This window comes from Sciurus vulgaris, assembly GCF_902686455.1.
Source record: "Sciurus vulgaris genome assembly, chromosome: 6".
NCBI lineage: Eukaryota > Metazoa > Chordata > Mammalia > Rodentia > Sciuridae > Sciurus > Sciurus vulgaris.
Window position 1 is genome coordinate 33,285,748 of NC_136466.1, and position 13,455 is coordinate 33,299,202.

The window sequence follows — 13,455 nt, forward strand, 5'->3', positions numbered from 1 at the left end:
TGGGACTCCTAACCCTTCTGCCTCCACTTCAGTGGGGTGGGGTGATGGTGTGGGGAAAGGTGGTGGTGAGGGTACCTGTCCCCCAGGTTTGGGGGACGGGAAGAGGAGTGAGGAGCACTCACCTTGGACCCTGGGGGTCCCTCAGGGCCCTGGAACAGGAGAAGAGGAGGTGTTAAACATTGCACTGGAGGCTGATCCTAGGCCTGTCTTCTTTATCACCTTCCTTTTAGAAAGGGTGACAGCCCAACTCAAAGAGGAGGAGGAAGGGTTGTCACTGGATTGGGGGTTGTGCTTTGGACAGCTGCTGCATTAGGGCTCAAGACTCCCACCAGGATGGTGGGGCTATGGGAAGTTGGTCCCAGCTGGGTGCCTTGCCCATATATTTCCCTACTCCGGGCAGAGGGCAGAACAGGCATGCCCACTCTTATGGCCTCAGGCCTCAGGCACTTAAGCATGCAAGCGCATACACAGGCACGCTGCGTGGTCCTGGTGTGGGTGTGGGTGGCAAAGGGGCTTCCAGGTCTGGCAAGTACAGCCTGCTAGCCCAGGCCTCTGAAATGTCCTGTATACTGACCATCTCCCCGTCTTGTCCGGGCTCTCCTTTGGGACCCTGAGGGGACACAAGAGAACAGCAATGAAGATCCAGGAACATCCCATTTGGTTGAACCCATTTAACTCACCACAGGTCCTGGGCTGGGGTTCTAAGTATGTGATCTCATTTCATCCTCACCCAACCCTGAAAAAGTGGGTGTCACTGTCCCCACTGCACAGACGAGAAGGTTAAGGCTTATGTGCCCACGTGATAAGGAATAGGTGAGTCAATTGAGAAGCTGCTCTGGTGTTAGTAGGGCACCCTGTTGGCAGTTTGGTGGAGATGTGGGCTCTGCATTGGAGGGGAAGGGCCGGTCGGAGTCCCTGAGCAGGGAAAGGGGTCGTAGAATGAGATTTGGCCTCCAGGGCTTGGGTTTGGACTACCAAACGAAAACTGAGGCTAACTAGTTAGTACTGAGGAGAAAGTGGGGCAGGGAGGGGAGAAAGGGTTGGTGAAGATCTGCAGAGAAAGGCCCACCTAGGATCAGAGTTGGGTCAGGATTGAGACTGAGGTTGCAACCAAGTTCAGGGTTAGGGGATAAGGGTCTATTTGGAGTAAGAGTTGGGTTTGGAGTCAGGGTCAGATTCTTGAGGGGTCAGGGTTACGGTCTGGATAATAGTCTGAATTGGGGGTGTGGATCAGAATTTGAGAATGAGTTTGGGGTCAAGGTCTTGATTTGGGTTAGGACAGGTTAGAATAAGATTTAAGGCTTGACTGGGGTACGGGGCTGGGTTAGGGTTAGGGTCTGGAGCCAGGACAGGATTTGAATTGGGACTGGGTTGGAGTTAAGTTTGGGTCCAGGTTCAGCATCTGGATTAGGTGAAGGTTGGTGTTGGGTCTGTACTAGGGATAGGGCTGGGGTTGGCTCTGGAATCAGGGCTTGGGGTTTTGGCCAGTACAGACCCAGGATTTGAGTTCTCCAACTCCAGGTCTTCTCTTACCACTGGGCCTTGAGGTCCCCTGGGGCCATCTTTTCCAGTGTCACCAGGAGGGCCTCGGGCCCCAGGTGGTCCAGGGGGCCCTGGAGGCCCAGTAGCTCCATCTTGCCCTTGATCCCCCTGAAAGAGATGGGGTTTGGTTAAGGGTGAGGGGAAGGGGTTCCAGCCTCCAGAGAGAGGATGCATCTGAAGGGAATAATGCTGCATGAAAAAAGCCAATCTTGGAAAGTCACACACTGTATGGGAAATTCTACAGATGGAAGTTAGCAGTTGCCCGGGGCTCAGGACGCGGGAAGGGAGGTGACCATGGATATGAAAGGAGAGCATGAGGGATCTTTGTGTGTATCTACAAGTGTGATAACATTGCATAGAACAAAATGCACACCTGAACACACAAATGAGTGTATGTAAAATTGGAGAAATCAGAATCAGGTTGTTGGGTGGCATCAATGTCATTTTCCTGGTTGTGAGATGGTTCTGGATGAAGCATACATTGGGTCAGTACCACTCCCTCACCCCCTCAAAGAAAGAAAGGTACATTGGGTGTTATTTACAACAACTGCATGTGAATCTATAGTTACCTCAAAATAAAAAGCTTAAAAAATATAAAAAGGTAATGAAGAGCCACACAATCTTCTCCAACACCAAATTCCCAATTCTTGGACCCAATGTTAGTACTGGGTCAGACCTCAGGCAGCCAGAGTCCTCAGCTCATGGCCCAGTCCACAAGGAGGGAAGCTCATAGCATGACTGGCACCTTCTTGCTGCCCTATCAGGACCTGCCCAACACTGGCATAGGGTATACAGTAAAGGGGCACATCCAGGTCATGGTGTCAGTAGCTTCCAACCTTCTTATAAGCTGAAAAAGGAAGAAACCTTTTGTGGACTCAGCACTGAGCAAGCAAGGACCTCCTGGAGGTTATTTCATTCAATCTTCCTGATGAGCTGGCTAGGCACCACCATTGTCTCATGATGAAGTGCATGGGGATCAGAGAGGGTAATCATTTACTCAGAGTTACAGAGCTAGTAAATGCTGAGTCTCCTCTGACTCCACAGCAACTGGTCTCTCTTAGATCATTTTTTTTTCATATGTACCCCTACCCTGCCATGATATAAAAGATCTCACCTCTCTAGCAAATGGCCTGGGTCCTGGTCAAAAGGTTATAATTTCAGATAAAAAGGAAGAAAACTGGTAGTGTGGTTGGGTCACTCAGCTTCAGGTAGTGATGGTGGCAGGTGAATTCCTGTCTCATTTGGCCCCAAATCAGTAAGAACTTGATTCTCCCTCTCTCAGCTCAGAAGCCCCAGATTGGGAACTACTGGCCTGGATTCTATTTATTAAGGTATAAAATAAGTTTAGACACTTGAGCAGGTCCCAAGGGGAGGTTCTCAGCATCTCTCAGGGCCATGGCTTCCTCCTCCCTCAAGGATTGGATGACTGAGGTCTAACCCTGGAAATGTGGGGTGAGGAGGGGATGGGGGTGCACAGCAAACCAGCAGGCTCAGACCCCTCACTCAGTCAGACTACCTTGAGGATGTGGAGACTGTACGCAGGATGATCTCTACTTATAAAGCCCGAATTGAGCCGTGGGAAAACCATCTAGTCAGCAAAAGGTCGGGTGGTCAGAAAAGTGGAGGGGGATTTAAAAAATTCATAAGGCTATTTCTGGAGGCAAAGCCACTTAACCCAGCTCAGAGAAAGGTAGCTTGGTTGTTGGTTGTGCAGACTGCCTGCTCCAAAGATGGCTGCTATGCTGGTTTCTGGCCCACAGGCTCTTCTGCAAGCCTATCAAGAGCCAGCGTCTATTTCTCTACCCCCTTGACTCTGGGTGGGCCATGTGACTGATTTGACCAACAGAATGCAGTGGAAATAATGCTATGTCCATTCTGGGTAGAGCTCTTCACAGGCCTGGCAGCTCCCACTTCCTGCCTCTTGAGATGCTCCTCTTAGGATCCCCTCTAGAAACCCAGCCACCATATTGGGAGAAACTTGAGATCTGTGGAGAGTCATGAGTGGATGCTTCCCAGCTAAGTTGCCAGCCAACAGCTGCACTGATGGTGAACATGTGAGAGGACCATCACCTTGGTTTCCCAAACAGCTGCCTCCCATGAGAGACCCTAGCAACCCAGGAGACCATGAGAGAGAATGACAGATAGTGTTTTAAGTCATTAAACTTTTTTGGGGCTGGGGTGGTTTGGGGAAGTTGTTTCATAGATGGCTGGAATATTGGGCAATAGGGAGGATATTCATGAAGTGGGAAAGGGCTGGGGTGGGTGAAATCTGCTCTTCCATAACCTTGTGGGTCAAAGGATATCCAGTCCATGGGTAGAGTAGCCATCCCTATTTAGATAAAAAGGGGGAGGGTGGATTTTTCTCAGCAGCCATCAAACAACAGAAGCACCCTTGCTTTGACTTTAGGGAACTATGACCAACTGTATGCAGCCCTGGCCCTGGTCTTGCTTTCTCGTCAGAGGCCCGGCACAGGAGAGCTCTGCCATGGGAACTCAGCCCCCTTCCCTGCTCCCAGCTTGTGATCACAACCATCCTGTGATGTAGGCTCTACTGTCCTCATTTCACAAAAACCAGGCTCTGAGCCATGAGCCATGCCTGTCCACAAAGCCCAGCCTATACTCTCTGCCCTGTATCCCTGCTCCCTACTTTCTTTCTTTTTTTCCCCCTCAACTTTATTTTATTTAGTTTTGTAATGTAGTGCTGAGGATGGAACCCAGTGCCTCATGCATGCTAGGCAAGGGTTCCACCACTGAGCCACAACCCCAGCTCCCCACTATTTTCTTTTCTTTTCTTTTAATTCCCTTCCTCCAGGTCCAAGAGGCTCATTCATCCTCCATTCCATTCCTACCTCCAGTGTTTGCAGATGATTGACATGGGTGACTAACCCTGGGGGACGACAGTGTGTATCCCACAACGTTTTTAGAAACAACTACAATCCAGCGTTTCTCTGGGCAGTTGATGTCCATCTCTCAACCTCTCTGGTTAGGGTTCCCTGCCCAGGCCATGCTGGAAATGACCAGGGTACCTGTCTAGAGCTGCTACTTAGGTGATCTTTTACCAAGACCCACTTTTGGGACCCCACCTCAGGTTCAGTTTCTGTTGGAGGAAACCCCAGGTTCAGCACAAGGTACTTCTGAGCTCCTGAGCCCAGGGAACCGTGATGGGCAGAGGTGGTCTGGGAGGAGATGGAGATCTACTGTCTCCCACTGGCCTCTGGATGCTTTTATGGTTGTAATAAATCTTCACAGCCACCACTTGAGATAGGGGCTGTCATCCAGACTCATGGTTGGGGCAACTGAGTCTCAGAGGGAAAGGTGACTTGTACAAGGTCACTTGGTTGGTAGGTGGCAGAGCTGAGCTTTGGGGTCAGATCTGCTGGCCTCAGAGCCTTCCCTTTTTTGGGACCAGCTGTTCTCAGGAAGGTCAGTCTCTGATCTGGAACCAGGGCCAGCTCTACTGTCTGGTCACCCATGCTGACGAGGATGGGGAATGGGAAATCTAACAGGTATTCACCATCTGGATGGGATGTAGCAATCTTGGCCAAACCAGGGTGCCTTGGGGACTTCCACACAGCAGCCGTGGTGGGCAGGAGGATGGTGTCACTCCCTCGGTCTGTGATACGCTATAGGGAGCTGGACCCAGAGGAAATGCTAGGTATGCCTTGTTATAATAATATGAAACAAACCATGTGGGGTGGGTGAGGGAGGTGGTGCTCCATTCTTACCCGGGGGCCAAAGTCTCCTGGTGCACCCTAGAAACCGAAAACAAGGGATAAATCACCAGTACATTCATTGTTCCCATTTCCTATTGAGTATTTACTCTGTGCTCTGTGCTTCATATACATGGTCTGACTTAATTCTAACAAAACAATAGGCAGGCCCTATTTCTATCTTCATTTCCAGTGAGGAAACTGAGTCACAGAGAGGCCAATAATTCGCCCACAGTTAACAGACTCAGGGCTTGAAACTCAGGTAATCCCTTATCTATGGCGGGCTCCCAGCTATTTGAGACCCCAGACGTGGTGGATCAGGGACATCTGTTCCTACCATGTCCTCTCAGAATTCCTGAACCTTGGAACAGTGAGGGATGGTAATGATTAAATGTCATATAAAGCCATCAAGCTTTGGGTCAGTGCATTATGTAGCGACAGGTACCAAGTCACTAGTTTCTCTCTCATCTTGAAGCCCCTGCTTGAATTATTTCTGTGGCTTGGTGACATCAGCTAGAACCAGTGAGAAGGCAATCATGACCACTACCAACTGCACTGGTGTCTGCTCATCAACAAAGAACAAGCAGATCATGAGTCTGTGAGGCTGGTTTTAATTGAGGCCCATAGAACCAGGCAACTTACCTAAAGCCACATAGTTGGTAATGGAGCTGGAATATAAAACTGAGGCTCTGAACACCAAATCCTATGTTTCCATGGCTTCCTCAGCCCTGATGGTATCCTGCAACCCTGGTCTACCCTTACCTGAGTGGCCACATCACACTGGTGTCCACCATCCACCAAGCTCTTGCTTCTCCATCTCTAAATTCCAGGTCAGGGATGGATGTGGCCCAGCCATTCCTGGACCTTCTCTGGAGGCCCTCAGTTGGCCCTGCCATCTAAGGCAACACCTAAGTCTGTTCTGGTCTCTTTTTCCTCCGATCCCACCATCAGGGACACACAAATCCTAGCTCTCCAGTATGCTGCCTGTGACTTTTACTACTGCAGGCTTCAAAGACAGCTTTCTGCCACCTGTTTTCCTGAGAGGGTGTCCTCCCCACAGAGAACACCAGTAACAGTCATAATTCAACTTCCCCAAGCTCTCTTAGCACTTCTTTGTTATTCATTTATTTTGAAATATGACATTCTGGGCAGAACTCAGGTTCAACCCTCCTGACATGTGCATTATCAAATGTGTCTTATAACCATTTTAGGAGGTAGGCATTACTTGTCCCCATCTATAGATGGGGAAACTGAGGCTCTAGGAGGGGCTGTGACCTGCCCAAGGCCACAGTATGGAACTGGGCTTTGGAGGAAGGTTTCTGGCCTCCTGCATCAGCTTCCAACATCTGGACAGTCTCCAGCAGCACTTACCTTTTCCCCTTTGGGGCCTGGAAGTCCCTGGGGAAGGAAGGTGGAGAAAGAACAGGCATGAGTCAGGAGGGCTAGGCTGGATACCCTTCTGGCTGCCCATGGCTTTGAGGGCAGAGGGGCCTGTGAGGCTGGGAAGAGATGAGTGACTGGGTGGAAAATCACACATGCCCGTCAGCCCTTAATGAGAGCTGCTATCACTGGCTTTATGGAAACTCCATACCTCAGTCCTCAGCATGAGGGAGATGAGGGTTTGGGGTCACCAACAAGGGCCCATAGGTATCCTCACAGCAGGAAAGTGGGCACATGTTCTAGTCACTTCTCCTAGAAGGCACAGATCCTCACTGTTCAGCCCATACCTGTGCCAGATTCTGGAATGGAGACTACCACCCTGAGGTGTCTATTGAATCTGCAAGGCAGGCAGTAGACAGAGATCTTGTCTCCAGAAGAGGCAGCCCTCACAGCCTCCATCCACTCTTCACAGATAGATTTGTCCTTCTTTTCATCTGTCTTTCCATCCATCCGTCTATCCTTCCACCTACCCAGCCAACAACCCATCCATCTGTCTGGTTGCCCATCTATCTATCTACATCCAATTATTTATTTGTGTTTATATCTTCCTGTGCATCTTGATCATCTCCTAAAGACACCCATGGACCATAAGATCCTGGCTCAGGTGTTGAGAACTTTTCAGCTCGATGCCCACCTTGGAAGTCTTGAGAATGAACAAGAGATACTTGGGAGCCCATTGGGAGGGGCTTGCAGACTTTGAGGGCTGACTAGATACCAAGGACTGACTGTGCTGTCCACCATTTTTCATAACCCACACAACATCCCTATGAGGGAAGAGTGAATACACCCATTCGAGACAAGAGACTTGACTTGGGAGGCTGAAGGGGCCTCGTTGTGGTTGCAGTCAACAGATGGCAGAGATGAATTTGAGTTCATGTGACACCCAAGTGGCTTCTCTTTGAGCTGAACCAGGTTTCCAGTGGCCCCTTCCCTCAGATGCCCTGTGGTCACTCCCAGCTCTACAGTGGTAGCCTCATCCCAGGACCACCTAGGAATTCTTAGTCATTACTTACAGGCTTGCCATCCAGACCCAGGGGTCCCTGGAAAATGAGAGAGAGCAAAGGTCACACATGAGAATGGCATTTCCTCCATGTTGTATGACCCAGAAACACTGTTTAGTGTTAAGAAAATGAAGACTATCCTGAGCCCAGAGGTCTGAGTACATCCCATGTGGAATGGGGGAGGGAGGGTGGGCATTGTCTGCTGCCCAGAATCTCCTCCTCTGACAACAGAGTCCAAGTTCTTGTCTAGATAACACCCCATTGGTTGCTGGGGGTGGCACATGGCCACACTCCCTTGGCCAAGGTGACAGGTGCAGGCATGAGCCTGTGGCCCAAGCTGAGCCATGAGTGTCATACCTGGGACTTCAAATTGTGGCCTTTAGGGTAAAGAGGGCTCTTTGTTTGCAATGGGGCTGAGCCTAGAGCTCTGGGGAGGTCACCATGTGACTTGAAAAGGAGCCAACAGAGCAGAAAGCAGAGCTGAGAGACAGAGAGTAAGACAGGGCTGAGGGCCTGGCGCTGCAACTACCCCTGCACACTTCTGTTCGTAAGCCAGCCTGAATTGAGTTTCTGTCACTTGTAACTGGATGAAACTCAGAGGAGCATCCTGCATGACTGCAGCCTCTATAATCAAACGTAAAGGCTAAGAGAAGCCACGTGGCAAGTCCTGAGAAATGGGCATCTCAGCCACCTCCAGGTTTCCGGTGTCTGCAGAAGGCCAGTGACCATGGCATGGGAGACTTACAAAAGCCCCACCCAGCTTCCCCTCTGGGCAGGGCTGCAGAGGAATGCAATAGGGGGGAATCCTGCAGACAGGGCTCTTTGGTCTGCTCCTCCTTCCCGCCATTGTCCCCTCATTCCCACACGTACTTCACTTTTGACCCTAACAGCATTTTCTGCAACTCCACACTTCTGAGTCTTGCACATACTTCCCACTCTCCCCAGTTTGTACATTTCCTCTCAGTTTCCTCCTCCCCTGCAAAGCCTCCAAGTTTCTCTGCTTCCCAGAGTCAGACCATCTGTCCCTGTTCCCAGAACATATATTCTAAGAGTTGCATGTGACATGACATATGGCTAATGTGTGGTCTACACAAGTCCTCTCCAGTAGAGTCAGGAAGAGGGGCTGATCCCCTGTCTCCAGTGCTCTGATGAGGCCTGGCATGGAGCATGTTGTGCTGGTCAAACTAAGGAAACAGAGCAAAACAGTATGTGTAGGTACACATCCAGGTTTAGAATCCCTTATCTGAAAAGCTTAGGACCAGGCTATTTTGGATTTCAGATTTTTTCCCCTGGATTTTGAGATACAGGCAGATCATCCCTTATCTGAAAGTCTGAACTCCACAATGCTCCAAAATTCAACTCTTTTTGAGCCACAATGCCACAAGTGGAAAATTCTACACTGTGAAATTTTGTTTCATACATTAAATTATTAGGAATATTTCATAAATTACCTTCAGGCTGCATATGAAACAAATGAATTTGTATTTAGACTTGGGTCCCATTTCCCAAGATAATACATTAGGGTCATTCAAATACAGGTTGGGTATCCCTCATCTGAAATGCTTGAACCAGAAGTGATTTGGGGTTGAGTTTTTTTTTTTTTTTTTTTTTTTTTGGAGTATTTGAAAATATATTCCAAACTAGAACAAACTGCTGGCTTCTCTGGCTTGAGCTCCAGACTGCTTTCAGAGGAAATAGCTGATCTGACAATTTCCCAGGTGACGTAGCCACCCTGGGGAGGGCTTGTTGCTAGGGCCTTGTGTGTGTCCAGGAAACCAGGGCAATTCTGAAAACTGGTGACTAAGTGCTTTCAGTCATCAGCCTCATGGTCACCTGAGGGTTTGGACATCAGAATGATGGCCTGGGGACAGCTGGGATCCCAGGAGAGGCTACTGGGGTCATTCCAAAGCCTTGGGGGTCCAGGTCCTGGGGCATCTTGGTCAGGGCCTTGGTCCCAGCCACAGGTACAGTTCTAGTCACCACCAGGAGCTGCCCTAGTTGGCCATGCTCCTCTTGCCAGGTCCTGGCTGTTGTGATCCCTGGATCCAAAGCCCAAGACTCCTGCCTTTGGCAGCCCACTAAATTGGGCCTTGCCCCTCCTCAACCCCCTACTCTCAGGCTCTGCTAGGCCTCTTCAGGGCTATGTCCTGCTGGGTATCTCTGCTGCGGACACCTCACCCAGGCCCAACCCTCTAGGCTGCTACAACATACACTGGACCCAGTGCCAGCCAGGGTCTCTGCTGGGAGTTCTCTGTGGTCCCCACACTTAGCCTTAATCACTGTAACAACCCTGTAGGGTAGTTTTTTTTTTTTTTGCGGTGCTGGGGATCGAACCCAGGGCCTTATGTTCACAAGGCAAGCACTCTACCAACTGGGCTATCTCCCCAGCCCTTCTTTTTTTTTTTTTTTTTGGTGTGGGGGATGGAACTCAGAAACACTCGACCACTGAGTCACATCTCCAGGCCTATTTTGTATTTTATTTTATCACTTTTCTGAGGTTGGTTTTCATCTCCTGATCCTCCTACCTTAGCCTCCCAAGCTGCTGATAGGGTAGGTCTTAATTGCCATCTTACTGAGAAGAAATCTGAGGCCCGATGAGGGGAAGGCCTCATCCAAGGCTAGTACCAAAGCCTCAGTTCCTGGCCACCCTCTCCCCTCTAGTCTGGCCTTGTAAGTCTCTGTTGCTCCCTCTGCATCCTGGACAATGCTTGCCACTGGCCTCCAGTTACTCTTCCAGTGTGGTCACCACCACAGACCATGCCCAGGCCCTGTAAGCGTGGTGTGTTGTGCCAAACTGAGTCCAACAGTGCAAACCACACCTGATTCCCATACAGCACATGGACTAAAAATGCCATAATGCAAACCAAGAGTTAAAAATGGTGAAGGTAAGTCTGGTATGGTGGTGCACGCCTATACTCCCAGGAGCTGGGGAGGCTGGGCCAGAGGACCACGAGTTCAAAGCCAGCCTCAGCAAAAGTGAGGGGCTAAGAAACTCAGTGAGACCCTGTCTCTAAATAAAATACAAAATAGGGTTGGGGATGTGGTTCAGTGGTCGAGTGCCCCTGAGTCCAATCTCCAGTACCTGTCCCCTCCCCCCAAAACAGGTAGAGATTGGAACTAAATAAAGCTTTTTCTTCTTGTTACGCAGGGAGAACTAGGATGCAGTAAACATTATGGTTAAATTGCCTGGGCGTTGTCTCTAGGGCCCTTCCCTGAACTAATACCTGTAGTCCACACATTGCCCTGGAGAACTTTCTAGACTGCAAATCTGATTGCAGTGATCTCCCGCTTTCGGTTCTCTATGGAGCCTTACTCTTGGAGGAGAACATCCAGACCTCCTAGTCCTAGTGACCAAATGCCCTCTCCCCACTCCAGGCCTGGGTACCCCCTATGTGCCACATGTCTCTCCAAGGCACCTGTGTCCTATTTTGGCCCCTTCTAGGACTGGGACTGCCTTGGGATCATTGCTGGGTCCCTGGACCCAGTTCCAGGATGTCTGATGGATTGTCATGAATCCCACAGAATCATGGTGCTTCACTTTTCTAGAAGTGTCTGCAGAAGGGAGCCCAGGATGTTCCCTTGGTCTCCTCCCCAGAGGAGGCGTCTCAGTGTCCCTGGAACTGTTTGGTGGTCAGATCTCAGCTTAGAGTGAACATAGGGCTTCTGTTTCCTGAGCTCAACGCTGTCCTCTGCCAATTCTGAGACTGTACTTGGTGGGTCTTTGATGGTAAATCCTTGGTCCCCATGGCTTCTTTCATGAGTGTGAGAAGTCCCTCAAGCATCAGAAAGCCAGCTTTCCCATCAAGGACTCCGCTTATAATTGAGAAGATAGAGTGTGTGACTTCTAGAACTTGGGGTTTTAAAAAAGTGAATAGGAAATAAATAAATAAATATAAAAAGGCGAAGAAAAAAAAAATGTGTAGGGATCCAGGAATAATGGTGCACAGCTGTAACCCTGTAACCCAAGTTACTTGGGAGGCTGAGGCAGGAGGATCATAAGTTCAAGGTCAGCCTGGGCAAATTAGCACGACCTTGTCTCAAAATAGTAAAAAGGGCTGGGGATGTGGCTCAGTGGTGGAGTACTTGCCTAGCATGGGCAGGGCACTGAATTTGATCCCCAGCACTGTAAACTAACTAACTAACCAACTAACTAACTAACTATAGTTTCCCAAAAAAAACAGAGGTGTGGTATAAACAGAGTTCTTGGAAATGCCTACAGTGGGGCTGAAGGAAAGTCAATTCCAGTTCCACTGGAACCTGAGCCTGGAGCTAATGGTGTGTGTATTCCTGTAACACACACACACACACACACACACACACACACACACACACACTTCATGTGTAAATACTGACAGAGAAGAAAGTGCCAGAACCTGGTCTTTGGGATGGAGCTGACCAACATCTTTGGCCTTGGTCTGTATTGGTGGCCATGGATTCATCTGTGATGACACCTGAATAAGAAAGCTGTCCCCAGGCCTCTGAATGAATTCTCTCTGGGACTTGGAGTGGCTTGCTGCATGGCCTTCATCTCAGGGTCTGGCTGAGTCAAGACAAAGAAACTGAGGTGTGAACTTCTGTGAATGATGTGCAAAACTAGGTGTTTCTGTGGGCTAGAAAAGGGTTGAACCTGGCTTTTAGTGCTTTTGAGAGAGGGATGCACACCTTGGGGAACCAAGATCCAGTATGGGGTGGGGGTAAATGTCAGGTTGAACTGAGGAGCAGGGCAGGGTCTAGACTGAGTGTCCAAACCAATAACCAGCCAGTTCTGAGCGGAACAGGGGCTGTTCTGGAAGGGTAGAACCCCTAGACTGGGCAGATACATGCCTTTGTGGTGGGATAGGGGTGTCTCTCTTACCAAGGTAGCCTTTCCCTGCCTCAGTCACAGGGTGCTGACCTGTTGACTTGCTGCTCTCCTCACATCTCCAACAACAGAAAGAAAAATCACTGGGAGTGGGCAGGAGTACCAGCAGCTCACATAGTGAAGGCCACAGGCTTGGACCTTGTTGGACCTGGGTTCAAATCCCTTCTCTGAGCCTCAGCTTCCTCATTTACAGCCACCACACCACCATGGCTGTGGGCGCTCCAGCCCTGCCTGATCAAAGCCGTGGAATCCACCAGAGGTTTTCAACGCCCTCTGCCCACGGCGAAAACCCCACAGCTGCTTACCAGCCTTGGCCTGCTTTAACTCTCTTTCTCTGAGGAGCTCAGCTGTCCTCCAGGATGTTTCTGGATGTGCAAGAAGCAAACAAAACCCTGGGCTGCACATGAGGGAGAAGAAACAAAGCCTCCAGCACTGGCTCAGTCCCTTGTCTCACTCGGGGATCCACGTGTCCCAGAGCCTCAGTTATCTCATTTGTAAAATGGCGGCCAGGACAAGCTCAAGTTGAGTCCCAGTCATTCTCCCCTGCCTCCTCCTCTCACAGACTAACCAAAGACATGTGGCCCCGTGGGCAAGCAGGCATGGACCTGGAGTCTGCATTGGCCTGGCAGGGTCAGTGCTGGAAGTGACCTCTGTGTGGCCAGCAGTGGGATGCCAGGCTGCTCTGCCTATTGACATATCTTACCTTGGGGATTTGTTCCCACTGTCCTTCACCCTAATGAGCTTTTCCTAAGCAGCGTTCTACAGAGCCATCTTTTGAGAAATATGAACAAGTATGGCTATAGAGGAGAGATTTCTTTCTACTGATGGATTGATTTCTTTCTACTGATGGACCCGGGATGGAACCAGGCCTCACATATTCTAGGCAAGTGCTCTATGTGCC

General features: G+C 49.9%; 1 protein-coding gene and 1 long non-coding RNA gene across 3 annotated transcripts in view; one reads left to right on the forward strand and one right to left on the reverse strand.

Moving 5' to 3' along the window:
• LOC306663758 overlaps positions 1 to 13,455 on the forward strand; it is a 52,364-nt gene that overhangs the window by 21,545 nt on the left and 17,364 nt on the right. The gene's annotated exons all lie outside the window — the stretch shown is intronic.
• COL23A1 (collagen type XXIII alpha 1 chain) overlaps positions 1 to 13,455 on the reverse strand; it is a 384,293-nt gene that overhangs the window by 18,117 nt on the left and 352,721 nt on the right. Inside the window, exons 6-11 of the mRNA XM_079144321.1 lie at positions 7,706 to 7,732; positions 6,624 to 6,650; positions 5,268 to 5,294; positions 1,534 to 1,650; positions 575 to 610; positions 123 to 149 (exon numbers count right to left, since the gene is read on the reverse strand). Of these exons, the coding sequence (XP_079000447.1) occupies positions 123 to 149; positions 575 to 610; positions 1,534 to 1,650; positions 5,268 to 5,294; positions 6,624 to 6,650; positions 7,706 to 7,732 (261 nt within the window). The remainder of the gene's footprint in view (positions 1 to 122; positions 150 to 574; positions 611 to 1,533; positions 1,651 to 5,267; positions 5,295 to 6,623; positions 6,651 to 7,705; positions 7,733 to 13,455) is intronic.